General features: G+C 32.8%; 1 protein-coding gene across 1 annotated transcript; it reads left to right on the top strand.

The window, feature by feature from the left end:
• Window positions 1-17,716: 17,716 nt before the first annotated feature.
• LOC105784203 (F-box/FBD/LRR-repeat protein At5g56420) lies at window positions 17,717-18,545 on the top strand (the record flags this gene model as incomplete). The annotated part of the gene is made up of 1 exon (XM_012610007.2): window positions 17,717-18,545. A coding segment is annotated over one exon (732 nt), but the record flags the coding sequence as incomplete, so codon positions are not given.
• Window positions 18,546-24,740: the final 6,195 nt, after the last annotated feature.

The following is a 24,740-nucleotide window of genomic DNA, read 5'->3' as shown; positions in this document are numbered from 1 at the left end:
GTTCAACAGGCATGAAAAAGGAAGAAATAGTAAGTATTCAAATGACTTATACCATGAAAACTATGAAAAGGAAGTGTTAAATGAAAGTATGTCTATGTTCATGAAATTGATGATTTCAAGTAAGGTTATTCATGTTTAATGACTTATCCTATGTTAATTCAAGTGAATTATGAATTGATGCACTAACATGTTTTGTTAATGATGCTTAGGCTTGTGCCAAGCTATTAGTTGGATTGTATTATGTTTATTTTTAAAGTTATGCATTGAAATGGTAAGTATCTAAACGAAAATATGCTTATGTTCATGAAAATGTGGTAAGAATCAAAGTATGTATTTTCTAATGAAATGGTTTATCATGTGGGTGATGTTTATGATTATGTCGTGTATTATGCAAATGAAACAGGTTAGAAAAGGTAATGAAACGATGTTAAGAGTTGAGATGTAGTATGATGGAAAAGAGATTGATGAGTTGAATGATGTACTTATATGAGAAATTGACGTATACTATGGATGAATTTACCTAGTTCATGAACAAATATAATAATTAGTGAATTGATGATGTTATCTAAGTTTATGCTTAGTAAATGGAATGGCAAGTAAGTAAAAGAAGTAGTTCATAGTATTATGAAAAGGTTAATGATGGTGTAAAATGTCTTATAAAATTCTATTATGTTAAGAATGAAAATACATATGATGTTGATAGACTTACTCATTTTTGAGTTGATGTTATATAGTTGTTAAATCTTGAGACATTAGTATAGGTTTATTATTAACCTATAAAGTTCATTATTGAAATGAAATGTTATGTTTAAAGTTTATACGAGCTTACTAAATATTCATTGCTTACGTAGTTATTTTTCCTTTACTTTATAGATTATTGGAAGCTTAATCGGTTTGGAAGCTTGTAGGAGAATTATCACACTATCCAGCGATTATATTGGTAGATTTGATGTTTTGATCAAGGTTATAATGGCATGTATAGGTGGACTTGTGGTTTATGTTAGTTGATGAGTTTGGCATATATCTGTCATTTTGGTTGATGTAACCTTGAACCTTTGATGCCTTGTTGATGTGTGTTATTTTGAAAATGTTTTAATGCATGTTTGAATGGCCAAAGTGGTAAGCGATGAATTGACCTCAACATGGTCAAGTTATGGTATGCTTTAGAAAGGTTTTGAACAGATGTGCATGATTGAAATATAGTATGTGTATATGTTGGTTGTTAGTACCATTTTGAAATGCTAGATTTGTGTCATATAGATGGTTTTGATGCATAGGATAAGTGGTCCAAATGGTAAGGTTATTTTGATATGGCATGAATCTAGTATGGTACGATTGAAACGTGTCAATTGTAATATGTTTCGATATGGAAATAAGTTGGTTGAAATATGACCAAATATTCATATGTTTAAGTATGTTTGATTGATTGTGATTGAGGTGCCTTATTGCCATATTGGTTGAAAGAATAAATGGTATGGTGAATTGGTCATTTTTATACATGTTTGGGTAGGTTTTGATGCCTTGGTCATATGTGCAAAATGTGTTTAGGTACATGCTTGAAATGGGTGAGGGGAATGACTTGATTTTGGCCAATTTCTTGTCCATACGGCCTAAGACATGGGCGCGTGTCTCACCCATGTGTGACACACGGCCATGCGACACGATCGTGTGTCCCTTGTAAGTTTCAAAATTTTCAAGTCAAGCAATTACACGACCTAGCACACGGCCTGGCATACGGGTGTGTGAGGCCATTTCAAGAGTTACATGTCTTAACACATGGGCATATGGCTTGGCAGTGTGACCCAAGTCAGAGAGTTACACGGGCACGGACACGGGTTGGGACACGGCCATGTGTCCCTATTTCAAATGTTATAGGGCCTAAGGCACAAACATGTGTCTTAGTTGTGTGAGTCACACGGCCGTGTGACCCCTGCAATTCAAATTTTCCAACTTTTTCTTCAATGTTTCAAATGTTTCCGATTTAGTGCCGAATTGTTTTTAAAGTGCTTTTAAGGCCTCAGGGGCTCGAATAAGGGATGATATACATGTTTCTGATTGAAATTTTCCATGTTAAGAGTATGTTTTAAAGTTACGATTTTACAGTAATACTCTATAACCCTATTTCGACGATAGATACGGGTTACGAGTGTTACAAACCTACTCAACAGGTTCAAACATTGGAGTATTCATATTATTTTACCATGACAAAAATTATACCGTATTACTATATTGAAATTAAGTATAGAAGTCCTAAATTTATTAAAAGAATGCTACTATAGCCTAATTGCATTTTTATTTCAATTATTCTACTTTTAGAAATTCATTTCAACACCTGTCTTATGCTAAACATGCCTAAACAACTATCACCATATTTTCTAAGTTTACAAAGAAGAGTTATTATCCTTATTGTATATGATTGATAACCATATACTCACATAATCAGGTATTTGAATGGCAATTGAACGTTATGGCAAAAAGATTGTATGAACAATTAACAATGTAGTATCTATGCACAACACACCCCCAAACCTAAGGGATGCATTGTCCTTAATGCATGAACATGACAGAGTAAAATGAATAAAAGCTACATGAATGCATGAAATAGATTAAAAAAGACAAAAATTAATGAGCATTAAAATAACATTGTAGCCTATCCTGGTCATCACTATCAGCATGAACGATTTTACCAGCAGCCTTCTTGAATCTTTTTCTCTTAAGTTGGTTGATGGACACTTCTTCCTCATCATCGTCGGTATCAGACTTTGTGATTTCATTAATCAGTTGATGAACTACACATTCTTGGGTAGTCATAGAGGCCTTGGATTGTGGTGTAGGTGCAGTAGTCTGAGTGGTATCCCTTCCATCATCATCAGATTCAATGTGGACAAATTCTGTCTTAGCTTCATCTTTCTGGGTTGTGGTTATGTGTGGGGGCAGTAGTAGGTTCTTCATCTTTTGCTTCAGGATTTAATAGCAGTTCCTTAGGAAAAACATGAAATGGTGGCATTAGGCGCGAGAAATTCTTTTGCAAAGATTTACGAATGGCAATATCACATTGGCAGACATATCCCCAAAAGATGGTCATTTCCTCTTGAACTTTGCCAAAGCCAATGACAAGCATTTTTTGATGTTTTTTCAACACAAAAAATTGTTGTTTCTAACCTTCTATAGCTTCAATCATTCGCTGCTCAAACTTAGTATGAAAAGTCGAGGGAGTAGCAGAAGCAGTCCTAGGAGGAGAAGATGGAGGTGTGCTAGTTTTCCTTGGCATTTCCTCGCCAACCAGTTTCTGTGCAATGTGCATAGTAATAGCCCTTTTGTTAGGAAGGTGATCTTCATTTTGTGACAAGGGAACCTTGACTCTTTAACAGGGTGTAGTGATCAGTGAGGGGAAATTTAATCTGCCAACATTCTTTTGGGAACAACGATAAATCTCATGAAAGATGATTTTTCCAACGTTAATCTTTTGGCCCACCATTATGGAGTAGAGAATCAATAACCGGTCTTTAGAGATTGTACCATTATGTGTAGAAGGAATGAGACGAGTTTTCAAGAAATGGTACCAAATCTTGCATTGAGGCTTCAATGAGACTTTGTTGATGGTGTGGCAGTCATTTCTTAAGATTAACCATTGTGTACCTTCCACACAAACATCAACGAGAACCTGGGCTAATCTTTTTGGGGACATTTTCTTCACAAATTTAGTTAGGACGTTTAGACAATCCATATTGAGCATTGATGGAGTCCTCATCAAATAGAACTAATGCTCCACGCATGTATATAAATGCATTGTCAAGAGAAGTAATGTAGGCATAAAACTCTTTCACTACCTTTGGGATGACATCATCAGGATGGAGACAAAAGATTCCCCACCCATGCTTTTCGACAACTGATGATATAGCCTCTGTATACCCCATGAAGGGAGCATCCTGAACAACTAATCTTTTTTCCATGCAGAATGGTCGTTTGGAAATATTTTTATGGTATTTCTCTTTAGCAAGTTTACTGAAGAAGGTGAGTGGAGAGGCAATGGTTGAAGCAAAAGCTATTTGGGAAGTTATTTAAGAGAATATAGACAGTTGAAAAATGAAAAAGGTGACATTTTATGGCTATTATGAGTGAAACAGAGAGTAAAAGTGGAGAACAAAGTTGGATGAAAATGTGGGAGGAAACTGAATCGACTAAGGTAAAACGTGGGAGAAAAGAAATTGTGACGTGTGCGATAAGACTGGCCTCAATCATGTGTTGACAAAGCAAAACAATTAACATTTAGTAGGAAAAGAAAGTGGAATTAGCGCAAATTTGGGAGAACTAAAATAATTTGGGCTAATGGCTCCAATTTGTACTTATTTCAGCCCAAAGAAAAACCTGTAACAAGAAAAAAAATAGTTAAATAAATTTATTGGGTAACAAATAAGAAAAGTTAAAAAAAATAAACAAAGAAAAATTTCTACAAAAGAACAATTATTAAGTATTGCGAAGAGAAATGAATTTCTTTGTCACCCATTATAGGAGTTCCAAAATAGTGTTTCAGGCGTTGACCATTGACTTTGAAAGTGGATCCTATTTTTTCATCCTTAACATCGACAACTCCATAAGGATATATACGCTCGACTTTGAATGGTCCAAACCATCTCGACTTTAATTTTCCAGGAAATAGTTTAAGTCTGGAATTGAAAAACAAGACTTATTGTCCAGGTACAAATTGCAGTGGCAAAATTTTCTTGTCATGCTAGTGCATTGTCTTTTCTTTGTACAGTCTCGCATTCTCATAAGCTTAAGCTCAAAATTCATCCATCTTATTAAGCTCCAATAGGTGATGAGTGGCAGCAGCACCTCAGTCCATGTTTAGTTTTTTGATTGCCCAAAGTGCTTTGTGTTCTAGCTCAACTGGCAAATCATATGGTTTACCATAGACAAGCTTAACAGGTGGCATTTCCAATGGTGTCTTGAAAGTTGTGCGATAAGCCCACAAATCTTCATCCAACCTTACTGACCAATCCTTGAGGTTGGGATTGAAAACTTCTCTTGAATCTGCTTGATTTCTCTGTTGGAAATTTTAGCTTGTCCATTTGTTTGGGGGTGATATGCCATGGCAATTTTATGTTTAACCTCATATTTGTTTAGAGCGTTGGCAACTAATCTGCAATCAAAATGTGAGCCTTTATCATTAATTAAGGCACGATGAGTACCAAACCTGGTAAAAATATTTGTATGTAGGAATCTCAGAACTAATTTGGCATCATTTGTAGGTAAAGCCACAGTTTCAACCCATTTGGAGACATAATCCACAGCGACAAGAATATAGATTTGTCCTCAGGATGGTGGGAATAGACCCATGAAATCAATTCCCCAAACATCAAATAATTTCACCTTTAAAATATTTTGCAGCGGCATTTCGTGTCTTCTTGATAAGTTACCAGTTCTTTGACAGTGATCACAGTTTTGACAGAACTCATCAGCATCTTTAAACATGCTGGGCCAATAAAAACCAGATTGGAAAACCTTTGCAGCAATTCACATGCTTCCAAAATGTCCACTATAAGGTGCAAAATGGCAGTGATGCAGGATACTTTGAAATTCATCATCTGGAATACATCTCTGAATTACTTGATCTGCACATTGCTTATTCCCTACTTATTCCCTACCTCCAGTTATGACAAGTGATCAGCAACTTGATTTTTAGTGCCTTTCCTATCTTTGATTTCCAAATCAAATTCATGCAACAAAAATATCCATTTAATGAGTCTAGGTTTGGCCTCTTTTTTTGTCACCAAGCATTTGATGGCAGAATGGTCTGTATAAACTATGAATTTGGTACCCACTAAATAAGCTTTGAATTTTTCAAAGGCAAACATTATTGCTAACAATTTTTTCTCTGTAGTGGTGTAATTGAGTTGTGAATCTGTCAGCGTGCAACTGGCATAATATATAGCATGAAACATCTTGGCTTTTTTTGGCACCAACACTGCTTCGACAACAAAGTCATTTGCATCACACATTAGTTCAAATGGCATAGTCCAGTCTGGTGCACTGACTATAAATGTTGTAATTAATCGCTCATTAACTCTTTGAACGCCTTTGAGCATAACTCATCGAAATGAAATGGTCTGTTTTGCTCCAACAATTGACATGGAGGCTTTGATATCTTAGAAAAATCCTTGATAAAGTGATAGTAAAATCCAGCATGACCAAGGAAGCTTCTGATTCCTTTCATTGAAGTGGGTGATGGTAACTTTTCAATGACTTCTATTTTTGCTTTGTTGACGGCAATTCCTCACTGTGAAATCTTGTGGCCCACAAAAATTCCTTCACTAACCATGAAGTGGCATTTTTCTCAATTCAGCATTATATTTGTTTCTTGACATCAGCAAATTACTACTCCAAATTTGTTAGGCAATTTTCAAAAGTGTCGTCAAACACCGAGAAATCATCCATGAATACTTCAAGGACTTTCTCCACCATGTCAGAAAATATTGCCATCATGCAACACTGGAAAGTTGTTAGGGCATTACATAACCCAAATGAAATTCTTCTAAAAGCAAATGTTCCATAAGGATGGCGCCAAAAACTTGTTGCGTTTAAATAACTAATGCAATTGTGCAAGTGTACACGTCATTCAAGTAATAAAGTGATAAGTAAGTATCATCTCCACAGATATAGGAAATTGGTAAGAAATTGAGTAAGTTATTATAAGCCTATTGGTTATACTAAATAATAGGAAATACTCTCAAATTGAATAGGATGTTTGTATAATTAATTCATGTAATTAAATGCTAAAAAACAAATAATTGATATGGCAAATAAAGTGTAGTGGCAAATTACAGAGAAAAGTAAGAGTATTTTTGTTGCTGAATGAATAAAGTTGGAATTATTCAGGTGAAATGCTCATATCAAAGTAATGCCATGGAAAAATATTGTCTAATCAACTGCTCAAAGAGTCACCACTATAACTTGCCTTTTTCGATAGCTAGATCTTAAGCTAAAAATATGAGTTATTGTATTTCTACAAAACTCTGGATTAATAACTACAATAAACGTTCTTTGTACAACTCACGACATTTATGTCTAGAGTGCTACGAATATCCTGTCTATTATTCGCTTGCATTAAAAAATTCAAGATTTAGTATATTTAACCTTTTCAGAATTAAAAATACATCTAACAACACAGCACACAATCAACTATGTCTAGAGATTGCATGCATGTATTTAAAATAACTATAAATCGAATGAAGCAGTGATATAGACAATCTCAAATCACGGGCATTAAAGATGATAAAACATTCACCCCAATAACTCCAACCCAAAAAATATTTAGTTCATGGGTGGAAAAGTTAACACCAAGTTAACACTCTAGCTTCACTTTCATCTTTCGATTGTATGTGAACCCAGCTTAGATGTCTCTTCCCCTTCTCCACGTCTGTATTCTGCTCTTTGTATCTGCTACCCTTTCTTTCTCTGGAATTCTCTAATGGAGTTCTTCTTTGTGGAGAGAGAGGATTGTTGTCACCAATCTCTTTCTCACATTGATTTCTCCTCTCTTTTTCTTCTTCTCTCTCCTTCTTTTATTGGGTAGATTCATCCCACCTCAACATGCATTTTTCATTCCTCTTTTCAGGTTGGTTTTTCTGGTACACGCATAGCTGAATGAGAATGACGTGGATAAAGTGTTGAGTCATCTTCCTGGAATTGCCGTGGCAATTTTGTTGGCAATCAATCTCACCATTTCCCACGACAATGTTTCGCTTCCCTATATTCCCTCTTATCTTCTTCCTCTTCCTACACCTATGTTCACACAAAACCACACATTTCCTCCCCAACTGATAAAAGTAGCAAATAATAACCATTATATAGGAATACAAGCTTTGTTATGGAATGTTCTAAAAATATCCTAAGAATGCAAATGTATTCACTTAATTACAACCAATTAATTCCATTTAGAGTCCTTAAATATAACTCTTTTCAAGAGTTATCAGTAGTACGAAGAGTAGAAGTTGCAGGAATTTGTTCATTATGTTATTATTTTCCATCTTCAAAGTAATATCCTTTTCCTTTTGATTGTCTATTAAAATCTATTGACTTTGCCTTACCTCTCTAACTTCTCTTCAATTTCTACGAGCAGTTTTCTCAATCTCACTATAAAAAACTAACAGTTTAGGGATAAGAATTAATCCTATTTAGTTTTCAAGCAATTAAGGATGGAAACCAAGTTAGTATAAGAATTAATTATGGTAAAGAAAAAACATGGTATGGGCAGTAGCCCAATGATTAAGCTTACTCCTTTCCCCTAACACACCTAGGTTCATGTCAAGCCAACTCTTTCTCATTTTTGTTGATTTTGGCAGAATGGTTTAATTACTAAAACAACCCCTAAAGTTTGCTTCATCCTGATCATAATAGGATTTTGATTTTTTTTCTTAAACTTATCTAGAATTCATATCTTATCCTTCTAAAAAATTCAAATAGAAATAGAAGTTCATAACATTTTATCTTTTTATCCTAACTAGAATTCAAATTACTCCTTTTCAAATCCTAACAGAATTCATCTTTCTTATTTCTATTTATTTCCCTTTTCTTCTTCATCTTTTCCTTTGAAAATATTTTCTCTAAATTGTTGATAATTAATTTTGTTCCCGAACCAAAATCTATTCCCGATTTCAACTCGTTTCTCTACCGGTTGATTTTTCGTCAATTACGCTCCGTATTTTCATCAAATTTTTAGTACAAATTCTCGTTTTGATTTATTATAACTCACCAATTTTGGAATTTTGTTATTTTCATTAAATCTTTCAACCCATTAAAAATCTTTAACATTTTTTTTCTGAAAAACCCCACAAATCTTGAAAATTCGTCATTGATTCTTGCTTTTTATCGACTGAAAGCCCTTTATAGGTGATTAGATAGAGCTTGAACAAAGGGTAATCGCTCGAGACCCTAGAAAAGTCAGGTGTGTGTTCTTTTATGAAAATCGAATCAAATCATGTCTAAGTTTAGGCCCACACGACCACAACCTCTACACAGTCACTTTTAGATTTTACAATTTTGCCACTGTGTTTTCCAGATTTTACAGTTGTGCCACTGGTTTTTTAGATTTTATAGTTTTGACACTATATTTTATAGATTTTATAATTGTGACAATGGTTTTTTAGATTTTACAATTATGCCATTATATTTCTAGATTTTATAGTTTTGCCACTATTTTTCTAGATTTTACAGTTTTGCCACTATTTTTTTAAAATTTATAGTTTTGCCACAGGTTTTTTCAGATTTTACAATTTCGGCACTATTCTTCAAAAATTACAGTTTTACCTTACCTTTATTATTTTATGGAAACTGGTCCTTGAATAGGTTTCAAATGGCATCTAGAGAACTAAATTATACAATTAGGTCCTGGACTAGGATTAGAATGATTAAATATATGAATGAATGAATTTATGAATATAATTGCTTTTGGTTAATTGCTTGATCCATGAATGATTTTATATTTATCAATGTTATAAATACTAAATGAACATCTCGTATGCCTAAATGATTGAACTATTGGCTGATGGATATAATTGTGAATGTCGTTATTATGCAATGAAATAGAATGTAAAAAATATTAATAATTGAGTGAATGAATGCATTAAAAAATTATTACATTGCATATGCATGGGGGCACGATATGAAAGGAGGAAGAATGACAGCTCATATTGACTGCATGAATTTAACACCCTTAGCCTGTCTCCATCACCGAATTAGGGTTACAGAACATTACCATACAAAATAGAACATTCAACATCAAAATAGAAACAATTATGCAATTCATAAACTATCATTGAATAACTCAATTTAAATTAAGGAGTAATAGACTTACGGGACTTAAACCAAGCCTACGGGTCTTAAAAATAGTTTGGGAACATTTCAGGATCAATTTGAAACAAAACAAAAAATTTAGGAAAAAGTTGAAAATTTAAGAAACAGGGTCACACGGTCATATGGCTAGGCCATGTCCTAGCCTATGTGTTTGCCCGTGTAACTCACTGACTTGAGTTACACGGTCTGTGGCAGGCCATGTGCCAGACCGTGTGGAACCTGTATCTAAAATTAAAATGACACATGGTCATGTGGAGTGCCTGTGTGTGGCACATGGCCATGTGACAGTTCGTGTCCTAGGTCGTGTGCTCCTAATTTAGCCCCTAAAATAAGTCATTTCAAAACCTATGCTTGCATACCAAAACACACCTTTCCCACACACATTCAAATGACCAAAACACACCTTAAACACATACAAAACATACCAATTTATCCATCCTATATGTTCTAACCAATATGCCATTCAAAGGTACCAAATTTAAACACCTAACCTAGATCAATTTAACATCACAAGTTCAATCATTTAACATACTTCAAATATACCAAATACCCACATCGAAAAACATATCAATCAATCATTTCCTTCCTAATTTCAAAAGGCCATGCACAACCATTAACATCTTATAATTACACTTCATATGCAGACCATCAACAAAAGCATTAAGGCACATCGAAGCTTGGAACAATCCAAGGCATACCAAATAGACATACAACCTTATACATGCCATTTATAACCATTATCCCAAATTATACAAAAGTTACCAAAATGGTTGATAAATAGTGTGATCATGCACCGATGAAGATTCCAACCGATCGAGCTCCCGATGATCTACAAAATAGAAGGAAACAACTATGTAAGAAATTAATGCTTAGTAAGCTCGTATAAAGGAAACTTAAACTTAATAAATACAATAAATTAAGCATAATTTTGTTTAGTCATAGACCAAATTTCCTTTCTTATACACAACACCTCACATGGTTAGTTGGTGGAGTAATGCATGTATAATTCCAACCAAAACATGGTATATAACATGTCAACATTTCCTTTTATAATTCATCACTTCTACATTTACAATAAACCATATTTTCCTTTCAATTACACATATCATTAGAATCCACTTCATTATCCAAAATCATGATTCATTTTATATATTCATATACTCATTTAAGCTTTATTTACCCATTGACCCAAATAGAATAACATCGACTACTCGATAATACTCATATAACCATTTAATTCCTAAACACACCACAACATCACTAGTTAACATATTTATAGACATATGAAACATATAATCACACCAAAGCGTAAATATTCATTAACAAACTATACTAGTCAAAACATTCATTTCATATTCATATTTATAATACATATCTCAATCGAAACATGTTACGTGAATAGCGAATGGTTGAAGGATGCCATGGTGTCTTTCAACCATGGTCTTATTCATTCCTAACTTGATGTCATGGTGTATTTCAACCATGGTCTTATTCATTCCCGATTTGATGCCATAGTGTCTTTTAACAATGGTTTTGTTCGTCTGATTCATGATGTCGTAGCGTCTTTTAGCTATGGTCTTACTCATTAGAATCATGATGCCATAACATCTTTCAGCTGGTCTTATTCATTAAAATCGTGATGCCATAATGTCTTTTCAGCTATGGTTTTACTCGTTTCTAGTATGATGCCATAATTTCTTTCAACTATGGTCTTATTTAATTCCAACATAGTGTCATAATGTCTTTTAACTGTGCTCTTAATTATTTCTTTCAAACCAACAAATTTTGATTCACATATATACACAATTAGACATTAAATTTACTAAAATAGTAACTAATTTAACCAAGTTATGCACTTACCTGAACTCATAAATGACTTCTAACACGAACCGACCACTATTCTACCACTAATTTGTGTCTGTTCGAGTTGTTTCTTGATATGCACCCTAATATAGCTTGGTTGAATGTTCTTTATGCTTCATCATGGCTATACGGTTTCAAAAAAAAAAGATGGAAAAAGATGATAGTATTATATTTTTCATCTTTTATTTTAATTACTAATTTATCAAATTACAAAATTAACCATTAAAAATAATTAAAATTTCACTAAAAACCATACCACATCCGTCTAATATATTTAAGCTTGGAAAATTTACCAATTTAAGCTGTTAATCTATGTGTTAAATCAGTTTCATGCAAATAAACCTATAATGATTAACTTTTGCGCCTTTTTCAATTTAGTCCTTTTCACTTAATTAACTATTTAAACGTTAAAATTTCTTAACTAAATTTTAATATGACCCTAATAACACTCCATAAATAAATATTTACAAGCTCAGTTTATAGAAATGAGGTCCTGATACCTCATTTTCTAAAACCACTCGACTTTAGGGACATACCACTTGAGCCTAATTATACTTTCAATTAATAGAAATCATTAAATCAAATGTCAATAGTATTTTACTTGACTAAAATATTAATTAATAATATTTTCAAACTCTCATGTCAGATTGGTGGCCCTTAAACCCCCATTTCTGACACTACTGAAAAATAGGCTATTACAATAAACGAATGATTGACTGTGTACCCACAGAACGATAGATTCCAACTGCAATCTCACTGTGCTGCACAATCCCTCTGAAAACTATTATCTACGAGCGGCCGTGACTCTATAGTTAAACAAATGTTTATTGTGTACTCACAGCCTCTGTAAATTCCAACTACGACGGTCTTACTGTGTACTCACAAAACGACAGATTCCAACTGCAATGTTATTGTTACTGGGCGTCCATGATCCCTCTGACACATTTTAACTACAAGAGGTTGTGGATCCTCAACCAAACGACAGCTTTTATCTATACCCAATGAATGTTTGTGGTATTAAGTCCATAATTTGGTGTGTTTGGAGGAGGAGTTCTGGGTAACTCCCTATTTTGGTGTGATTTAGTGCTCGAGGGTGGGATTTTTTATTTTTAAATGAAATGTTAAATGATTATTGCATGACAGATTGTGCATACTCATGTAAGGTACATATCGAAACGGTTGAACTGTTAAATGTGCATATGGTTATTGTGAAAGGTATAATGATTTGATAACTAAATTCATTCAATTGATTATGACTGAATGTTGATGTTTGCATGCTTAAGTAGCAAAACTGAATTATCGTATTGAATTTACTGATATGTGAAATTGATTCCTATCCATAATGTTTATAATCAAATATTGATTTAGTTTATTGTAGAGGGACTCACACTAAGCTTCTATAGCTCACTCCCCTTATTTTCCATCTTTTTAGATAACCTAACAGACTAGGATGCATACTCGACATGCGGAGGCTCTCGACTTGTTCTTGTTAATAATTTATTAATAATTATTATTATGATTATCATTTTATTCTTTTAAATGGTATGGGACAACTACTTTTAATTACATTAATTAAGATGCATGTTATTAATAGGTATTTCTATAGATGGAATGGTTTATGCTTAATATTACTTATTGATAATGATTTTATAATGTTGTTAATTTATTAAGTGTTTTACACAAGTTAATTTATTATACAAGGATTATTGATTTATGTTCCCCTGCTAAGTTAATTTTAGTTTTTAATTGATTAATATGAGATATTCATTATTTTAAAACAAGTTTAGAATAGAAAATGGATTTGAAAAAAAAAAGAGGAAAGGATCACTTCGGTAATTAATGTAATCTCTTCAGCTCGGGTTTACCATCTAGGCCAAGTTGGAATGGTTGCATTTTTCATCTCCACGGTAATATCCTTTTGATTTTAATCGTCTACTAAAATATGTTGGTCTTGCCTTACTTCTTTAACCTCTCTACGATTTCTGCAAGCAATCTTTTCAATCTCACTGTAAAAAGCTAACGGTTCCAAGGGGTTGCCTCTAGTCATAAACCAAAAGAACCTGTCAGAATAAAAAAACGAAAAAAAATTAGAATGTAAAAATTAAATTACGCAATAGCACCAAAAACTTAATGTCCCCAAAACAACTAAAAATTTGACTAAAACAAGTACACCTATCAATTAATAGTATAACTACGGAGAGCAAATATATCGTTCCCAAGAAGACTAAAAGTACTAGTAATTACTATTTTTCTATTATTTAACCGATAAATTGAAGCGATTGATTGATAACTAAAATTAGCTAAATTAATTAACTACTAACGCTATAAAGAACAAATTAGGAAAATAATCGAATAATAACCAAGAAGCGAAATAATACCCAAGAAATAATTTACCTAGACTTCATCTGTCACTATCAATCTAAATTACGCAACTTCTTCACTTAGTATCTTGATCCATAGAAATCCCTAAATTATGTTAATATCCCTCTTTAAGAATAAGAGCAACTGACTTTAGGTTGATTAATTGAAATTTCTTTCTAATTAAAACCCCTATAATCATATTAACTCGATCTATGGATTCATCTATTAGATTTGACTCTAATCCGGTAGATTTATGTCATCCTATTTCTAGGATTGCATACAACTCCACTTAATTACGCTAGATATACTCTTAACAGGATCTATTGCTTCTCTAATTTAAGCACATCAAATATGGATCAATATTTTAGAAATATCAAATCAAGAATTAAGCACACATAATTGAGAACAAGATCTAAGTCTTTATTGTGTAAATTAAAAATCAAAAGAAAAAATTTGTCATAGGGTTCATTTCCCTTAGGTATTTAGAAAATTAGTTCATGATTGCAGTTAAAAACATTCCAAAGACAGTATAACCACAAGAAACAAAGAAACTCATAATAATCTTCCAAGAAATCAAAAGGGAATCTTCAATCTTGATGGAAATTTGCTTCAGAATCCGCTTCAATGGTGTTTTCCAGTTATTTTCTTGAGTTTTCTATGACGACCTACTCCTATCTTCTTATTTTTGTCATATATAATTTTTAGAATGCTTGAAAAACCTAAAAATTGTGTTTTTCCGCTGTTTGGGGTCCAAATTCGTGAAATCAACATGGCCTGCCGCATGGCCATATGGCAGCCCATGTGGCTCACACGGCCATGTGTCTAGGCTGTGTGGAAGGAGTCAGCCCGTGTGTATCTTGTTACTCGCTCCCATTTTTTGATTTTCAATTGTTTTTCGCTCCTTTTACTCCCAAATGCTCTCCTAAGTATAAAAACATGAATTTAAATTATGAGCATAAAATTCACCCTTAGCATAAAATAATCACCCAAAAACGCATTAAGAATAAGACTGAAACATGTTACTTTTTTAGCACTTATCAGCATCGAAGTGACCTTAAATAAGGGGGTTTAAATGAGCGATGCGGTAAAATTAAATACTGTAACAATACTGTAGCGTGAGGCAAAAAGTAAGCTAAACACACTGCACCACCTATCTAAATCTACCCTAATTCTACTACTAACTTGCTTTCCTAATCCCACATGAACTTTGGAATTAGAAATGAGAGCATTTATTTAACATTTAAATTTAAATGCTTTCAATGTTAAAGGGTTTAAAATGTATTGGATAAACCTTTTTTTATACTTTTCAGAACTAATTAATTGAATGTTAAATATGAATTATTTAATAAGGAATTAATTGGATAAACCGTTAGTATCTAATAAGGCAATTATAGAAAAAAAGACAAAATAACTTGTATAACCTCAGCATTTACAATTTTTATCAATTTGACTTTTACTCTTGAAAAATAGATGATAAAAATTCTAAAATTCTAAAATATATATTATTAATAAAAGTCCTAAAATAAGAAATTATACAATTTTAATAAAAAGTAAAATTATTAAAAAATTAAAATTCTCTAAACTTCAAAAATAAAAATCTAAAAACATGTTATCGTTTATAGTATAAATATCACACCAAAAATATATATAATTAAATCGACGGTATCCGCAAGCGTACGAGCCAAATTGTAATATAGGTTTGTGTTACAACGGAACAATGATAAGTATTCCAAAGATCGTACCCAAGGGATTGTGAATCGGAGAAACTATTTTTAAATTAATTATAGGAAATAATTACTAATCTAATCAAGTCACGAATTTGTTCACCAAGAGATACAATTAGTCAAAAGATACAACTGTTCATCAAGAGACGAAACTATTGCTTAATTTGAGTATCAATTTATCGTTCATCACTCAAGAATTTTGAGCATATTATATATAATATAAATCCATTATTTATTATTCAAACCTTCAATTTTATCAATAAAATAATATGCCTCAAAGTTCCAAGATATCCATTATTTTCCAACCGTGTTTGCTTTGAAATTTTTATATCCCCTTCTCATGGGAGAAATACTTTCATATACTTTTCGAAGGGATGAACATTGTCGAGTTTTTATGGGTAACTAATATATATTGTGTTTGTTAATCAAGAATTGATGCTCTGTGTTTACAAAACGAAATTGAAAGAATTATTAGGTTTAGCAATTTAGAAATCAATCATAGTTGGGTAGCTAAGCAGATGAGATAATGCAGAGGTGTGGTTTTGTATTAGTTTCTTTATGTTTTTTTAAGTTTAGATTTTAAAGTATAAGGATTAAATTTTAAATTTAAAAAAAATAAAAAACCCTCAAACGGTTAAACCTAAACAGAAAATAAGAAATTTACAGGTAAATACAAAATCTATTTATTAATTCTTATGATAAAAGTTGGAAATAAACTTAAAAATATTCAAATTAAAATTGACATTAAAAAAAAGCTTTTAAATTTTTAAATTGATATTTAAATTATAAACGAAAACCAAAGCTGAAATAAAAATGCAAAGTTTTGTTATATGCAACGTTACATTATAAAGTAAAAAAAAATGAAAATATAAATTTCAAAATTAAACACAAATTTTGATTTTGAAACAACAATTCATAGTATTTTATTACTAATTTTTGTTAATCTTTATATCCCTGCTCATGGACAAAACATTTTCATATACTTTTTGAAGGGATGAACATTATTGAGATTTTAGGGATAACTAAACAAAATTGAAAGAATTATTAAGTTTAGCAGTGTAGAAATCAATCATAGTTGTGTAGCTAAGCAGATGAGATGATGCAAGGACATGGTTTTGCATTAGTTTCTTTATGTTTTTTAAGTTTGCATTTTAAATACTTTTTCGTACATAAAAAGATAAAATTGTTCATGTTTAGTGCTTCAAATTGAAATCATGAACCGAAGGACAGAATGTTCTGGTAATTAAATTCTATATCTTCTTTAAATTTTAAAAGTTTTTATTTTTTCATAATTTTAGACTTTTATGTATTTATAAAGAGTAAGGGTTAAATTTACAAAACTGTAAATATCAAGGGCTATAAAAGTTATTTTGCCTTTTCCTATAAATGGTCTCATCAACCAGTAACAGCAAAATTGGAAAGAAGTTGGCTTAGAGCAAGGTTGTTAAATAAAAAAACAAGGATTCAATGTCTCAAAATTAAAATACAGGGATTAAATTTTAATTTAAAAAAATACAAGTTCCCTTGGAATATTTAAACCTAAACAGAAAATAAGCAATTACCATTAATTCATATTATTTTATAATCAATTTATATTGTTAATAATTAACCTAAAAAAATAAAAAGAAGGCGGCGAAGAGACCTTAATTAATTCCTCTAGATTGTTTTCCTAATCCCGCAAGAACTGGAACTCTGAACGTAAATAAATTCCCCCACCAGCTTTAGCTAACTTGCGTCTAAACAACTAGTTCAGGGTTTCTCAAATCTTGTTTTTTGGGTTCAATTCTTCTTTCTTTTTTATCAGAAACAATCCCATGGCCATCAAAAGAAAACAAGGTTTCGCTAATGCTGAAAACCTAAAAACCAGGTATGTTTTGTTTGCTTTTCTTTTTTACTTTGCCGACAAGTAACCTCAATTGAGCTCATCTTCGTCTGTTTTTTTGTTTTATGTTAGGGACGTAAAAGCCAGAAGAATAGACGAGGAAGACCTAGCCAACAGACTCAGTGAGTTACCGGACAATGTTATTTTGCACATCATCTCATCGCTTCCGATGAAAGAAGCAGTTCGAACATGCCTTCTGTCAACCAGATGGAAGGATCTTTTTACTTCCATATCCAATATTGAGCTTGATGGAGTTCTAAGGAAGAGGGCTTTACGTAATAGATTCATGGAATTTGTGGATGGATTTCTGTCCTTGCGTAAGGATATCAGTGTGGATAGATTTCGCCTCTGCTATGGACCCGGAATTGATCATCGCAAGATCAATGAATGGTATGCAGTAAGGCATGGCGTTAGAGAACTTGACTTGATCTTTCAAAGTGGAACCTTCGAAACAAGACATTTCACTGACCTGAAATTCGGGGTTTTCACTTGTAAAACAGTGCTCACATTGAGATTATTCAACGTTCCAAGTCTTGTCCTGACTATTCCCACCCATTGTTGTCTGCCGAATCTCAAAGGTCTCCATCTTACTTTTCTGAAATTCTCTGATGATGAATCCATTAGAAGGCTAATTTCCAGCTGCAATTCGCTGGAGGAATTGCTTGTTCAATCATGTGAACTCAGCAACCTAAACAAACTCAGTGTTTGCCATCCTACATTTAAGAGGCTAACCATAAGTGGTGGTTATATTGCCCCAATTTGAAGTGGAGATTAACACCCCGAATCTGGTCTTCTTTGATTTCGGCTGCGTCTACCGTAAAGAAACAAAGCTCTCACTCAGAAACCTAAACTCTCTTTCAGAAGCATGCACTTATATTGGATTTATAGCCATGTCTTCAAACTACTGCAATGACACTGATTCGGTATTTGATGTGATGAGAGCACTCAGTTGTGTTCAATCATTTCATTTAACCGGTATTTGCTCAGAGGTACAAAAAAAGTCCAGGATTTCATTTTCTAGTAAAAAACGAAAAAACAGTGACTAAGTGACTTAACTATAACCAACCTTCCTTTTTTAGATTCAAGCTATGCTACAGAGGCCCAGTCTGATTCCCGAATTTCCAATGCAATGCTGGATGGGAAAACATGTTTGTTAGATGTCCATGTCTTGAAACCCTTGCTTCTGAATTGGAGGTACGAATAAGGAATGAAATTGCATATATACATATTCATTGTAGCTTTATATATTTTGGTCTTGTCTTTCAGGACTTTGGTCCCGTTGATTGGCGTACACCGAAGAAATATCCCTCTTGTTTACGGCATCATATCAAGGCAATCAAGATTTTTGCATTGAAAAGAAAGGATGTAGCGTTTCAATTGGTGGAGTATCTTTAATTTGAAGAAGGCAGGGGTTTTAGAGAGTTTGACGTAGAGATCAAAAGCGAGAGAAAGAGAGAGCAAAGGATGAGTAAAAATACATGTGCACTGCCAAAAGCTTCAAAGAAATGCCATATACTTATTATCTAAGTTTAACATAGGAACTATACTTGTTGCTTAATATATTTAAGTTTCAACCGTGTTATAAAAAAGGCTGCTATTAGAGGTCACTAATGTTGCCTGCTCATTGGCAAATGTATACAAAATTTCTCTATACCAGTATTGATTTTTGAAGGAATAAAGTTCTCTTTAAAGGCACTCTAAAATCATTAGCTTCTAATTTTCTTTATATATGTTTTGATTTTAGATTTAACCCCTAGTATTATACTCCGTGAAAAAAAAAATGAAATAAGACCTTTTTATGTAGTAGAAGGCAATGTTACAATCGTTAAAATCTTGATACAAAACTTAATAAATCATAAATCAGGATATTATCATGTCAAATCATCAAGAACAAAACAAGAATAAAATTATATGTGGAAGCGTACCTAAATCTATGAATTCCTTGAAGTTTTTCCGGATCTTGAGGATTTGATCTTCCAAATTAGCACACAAGAAATTCAGAAAATATTTGCTCTTTTTCCCACGGATGGAATATTAGAAAAGTTATCTTATGCGTAATTTAGGGACCATAACCCTAATATATATAACTTTGGCTCATTAGCCCTAATTCCTAATTAGCCCATCATTAATTAGAAATTGATTAGAACTGAATTACTAGAGTATCTACACATATTTGACCCATACTTTATTTAATAATTAAAATCCAATAAACCTTAACCAAATTAGATCACTTTTAATTTGGGCTAATTTATCATGATAGTAAATAATATGTAATTACCCTTATTATATATGTGGTGCCCATATTTTTCAACAGTCTCCCACTTGGACCACACATATATATACTAATTACTCTATAATTTCATGTCATTATATAACCTTATGAGCTCAAAAATTTTACTATCATATACAAAAGGTATTCCGAACAGGTTTGTCCATTAATGCTAACATAGAACCAAGACGATTTTCGTTACATATATCGTAACTAAATCCATCACTAATCACTTATATTAACACAAACAAATGACATAGATTAAGTATGGATGTGTAGCATGGAAATTACATCCAATATGATCTAAACATGTCTATTTCCAACTGGTCCTCTTTAAACTTAAGTGAGGTCAGCATAAAAATAACAAACAGAGTGAATAAACTAAATGCTTCATTTCTGATCAGAAAATAACCAAATACATAAATATCTGAAAACAAACATATAAAGCAAATAAAATATAAACTCCCACTAAATCATGATATCCTCAAGTAATGCAACACCCATGTGAGTAGTGTGCTCATGAAAGACCATGGATGGTAAACTTTTGTGAGCGGATTTGCTATCGTGGAGTTTATCTCAATGTGCTCTATGGATTTTTGACCATTTTGCACTCTTTCTTTCACAACTAAGAACTTTATGTCAATATGCTTTAACTTAGATGAACTCCTGTTGTTATTGGAATACATCACTGCTAACTTATTGTCACAAAATAATTTGAGTGGTCTTTCTACATTCTCCAAAATGCACAGCCCAGTGACAAAGTTCCGCAACCATATTCCATGGTTTGATGCCTCATAGCATGCTGCAACCTTTGTTGCCATAATGGGCGAAGCTACAAGTGTCTGTTTGACAGTTTTCAAAGATATAGTTCCTCCAGCTAACAGGTAAATATAGCCTGATATAGATTTTCTACTATCTTGGCACCCATCAAAATCAGAACCAGAATATCCTACAACCTCCTAAAGATCTGATCTCTTATAAGTAAGCTTGTAATATTTTGTTTTCTTAAGATATCTTATAACCCTTTTGGCTGCTATCTAATGGTCTATACCAGGGTTGCTTAAATATCTGCCTAACATCCCAATAATGTACGCAATATTCCGAGGTGTACATACTTGAGCATACATTAAACTCCCAACAGCTGATGCATAGGGAATCTTTTACATTTCTTGAATTTCAAGGTTACTTTTAGGGCATTGAGTAAGACTAAATTTGTCTCTTTTAGCGACAAGGGTGTCACCTGGTCTAAAACTTTGCATGCCAAACCTTTTGAATACTTTATCAATATAGCTCTTTTGTGATAATCCAAGAATACCCCGAGATCGATTTTGATGTATCTGAATTCCTAAAACAAAATAGCTGTCCCCAAGATCATTCATCTAAAAATGCTTAGATAAAAACCTCTTGGTTTTGTGCAATAAGCCTATGTCATTAACGACAAGCAAAATGCAATCACCATATAGTACCAGAAATATGTACTTACTCTCATTGAATTTGTGATACACGCAATCATAAATAATATTCATCTCAAAACCGAATCAAACAATTACTTGATGAAACTTGTGGTACCATTGACGAGAAGCTTGTTTGAGTCCATAGATGGATTTTGTCCATTTGAAAACCATATTCTTTGAGTCTTCTGATTCAAAGTTTTCTGGTTGCACCATATAAATTGTTTCTTGAATGTCACCATTAAAAAATGCAGTCTTAACATCCATCTGAAGTAACTCAAGATCAAAATGAGCAACAAGTGTCATGATTATCCTGAAAGAATCTTTCGATAAAATTAGAGAAAAAGTCTCTATACAATCAATGCCTTCTTTCTGAGTATATCCTTTAGTTACAAGACGCACCTTATATCTCTCCACATTACCATTTGCATTCCTCTTGGTTTTAAATATCCATTTACAACCAATTGATTTTGCACTTTCAGGTAATGGGACAAGTCCCCAAACTTTATTGTCTTTTATAGACTTGCACTCCTCTTTCATGGCACAAATCCACTTTTGAGAATTAAAACTTTTCATGGCCTGATGAAAGTTGATTGGATCATCTTCTATCATTCCATTATCATCCTCATGTTCTTGGAGAAATACAACTTAATCATCTAGAATAACATTTCTCCTTGCTCTTGTGGACCTTCTTAGTGGTACTTGTTCTTGAGATTGTTGAGTTTGTTCTTTTGGAACAATTACCTCATATTGAATGGGGAGTTGTTCAACATTATCTTGTTGAGGTTCTAGATTCACTTCTTGATCAATGATAGGTATGAGAACCTGAACATCGTCAAAAGTGATAGTAAGAACTGAGTTAGAATCAAATTCCTCTTCAAAAGCAATGTATCTAACCTTATTTCTACCCCCAAACTCAACATCCTTAAAAAATCTTGTACTTCCCGTCTCAATAATATTCCTTATTATGGGATCATAAAACTTATAGCCCCTAGATCGCTCAAAATAACCAATAAAGTAGCTGCTCACTTTTTTGGAGTCAAATTTCTTTTCATGTGACCTATAAGGTCTTGTTTCAGTTGGACATCCCCAAATGTGAATGTGCTTTAAACTAGGCTTTTGACCTATCCAAAGCTCATAAGGTGTTTTTGCAACTACTTTATTGCGTACTCTATTCAGAATGTAAACTGTTGTCTTTAATGCTTCTCTCGAAGGGACTCAGGTAAGGTAGAATAAGCAATCATGCTCCTTACCATATCCTTAAGAGTCCTGTTTCATCTTCCAGCTACACCATTCATACTAGGTGAACCTGACATGGTGTATTGTAGGAAAATACCACATTCCTCTAGAAATTTCACAAATGGTTCTGAACATTATTCACCAGAGCCATCATATCTACTGTAGTACTCACCACCATGATCAGATTTGACGTTTTTAATCATTTTGTTAAGTTGATTAGTAACTTCAGCTTTATAAGCTTTGAACACGTCCAGAGACTGAAATTTCTCATGAATAAGATATAGGTACCCATAATGTGAGTAATCATCTATGAATGTTATGAAATATTATTTACCATTCCAGGATGTCGTAAGGAATGACCCACAAATATCTGTATGAATTAATTCTAAGAAGCCTGAAGATCTGTTGGCACCTAATCTCTTGGTTTTGGTCTATTTTCCCTTAATGCAATCGACATAAACATCAAAGTCTGTGAAGTCAAGAGACTCTAAAATACCATCAGACACAAGGTGTTCAACTTTAACATTTGAGATATGACCTAAGCATTTATGCCATAATGATGCTAAATTTTATTTATTTAATTTGCATTTAATACCATGTAATTCCACATGCAAGGCTTCATTATATGATATAATTGTTTCTAGCAAATAAAACTTTTCATAAGTATTTAACTAACTAGTTCCAACAACATTAGAATATAAAGACAAACTAAATTGATTGTTTCTGAATGAACAATAATATCCAAATTTGTCCAACAAAGAAACATAAACTAAATTCCGTCTAAATGATGGTACAATAAAAGTGTATTTTAAATTCAAATAAAAATCAGTTCCCAATAACAACTTAAAATGCCCAATCGCTTCCACTTGTACCGATTTTCCATCGCTAGAAAAGATGTGTCTTTCACCATCACTTGACTTTCGGTAACTCAGGCAACCCTGCATAGAAACACTTATGTGAGTAGTAGCACCAGAATCTATCCACCAAGTGTTTCTAGGTATTGAAGGTAAATTAACCTCAGAACAGACCAAATTAAGAATTATACCTTTCGTTGCACGCCAGGTATGATATTTGGTACAATCTTTCTTCACGTGTCCAGACTTATTACAAAAGAAACAACTCTCTGTAGCTTGTTGTTGTTTCTTTAGAGCTGGACCCTTATCAACTTCATTCTAATATTTTCTTTTCTTGCCCTTGTCTTTAGGAGCATTGGCCAAATGAGCACTTTTAGACTTATCACGCTTCAACCTTTCTTCCTCTTGCACACAATGAGAAACAAGCTCGTTTATAGTCCATTTCTCCTTTTGATAGTTATAACTAATTTTAAATTGATTAAACTATGCAAGAAGCGAATACCAAGACCATAACAACAAGCAATTCCTCAGAAAGTTTGATCTTAAATGCCTTAAGTCTTGAAGCAGTATGAAACATCTCCATAATGTACTCCCTTACGTTTCCTTGACCCTTACACTTCATAGACATCAAAGAAGTCAGAAGTAATGTTATCTCAACCTTATCGTTTTCAGCAAAATGTTTCTCAATTTCATTAAGGAAACCTTTGGCCTGAGTAATCTCTTCAGATTCTGTGTCCCTAAAGGCTTCTTGAATGTTGTGTTTCATGATCATTAGACTTATGCAATTTGAACGATCCCACCTCTCAAAATCCCTCTTAACATCAGGGATGTTTTCTGTAGTGAGAGGTGCAGGTTGTTCTTCCCTTATTGCCAAGTCTATGTCCATATAGCCAAGCACTATAAGTGTATTTTCCATTCCTTAAAATTAGTCCCATTAAGCGTAGGTATAGAATTTATATTAGCAGATATTGCGGCAGCAAAAGTAGCTGAATATAGAACAAATAAAAACAAGCTCAAATCAATATTCACAAATAAACAATAAATTGAAGATAATGGCTAATCCCATCTTAAAATACCAAACACAACATTAATATCAAGTCTTTGGACAGTAATACTAACAAGAAGTTTATACTTTTCTTATAGTAATCAAACATTGAAAATAAATTATGTCAAACAATTAATTAATCTTTGGACTAACTTATTACTTACATGAAATACCTTAAAATTGTCACACATTTATCA

This window comes from Gossypium raimondii, chromosome 13 (genome assembly GCF_025698545.1).
Source record: "Gossypium raimondii isolate GPD5lz chromosome 13, ASM2569854v1, whole genome shotgun sequence".
In the NCBI taxonomy this organism is placed as follows: Eukaryota; Viridiplantae; Streptophyta; class Magnoliopsida; order Malvales; family Malvaceae; genus Gossypium; species Gossypium raimondii.
This window is presented reverse-complemented; position numbering and strand designations above follow the sequence as displayed.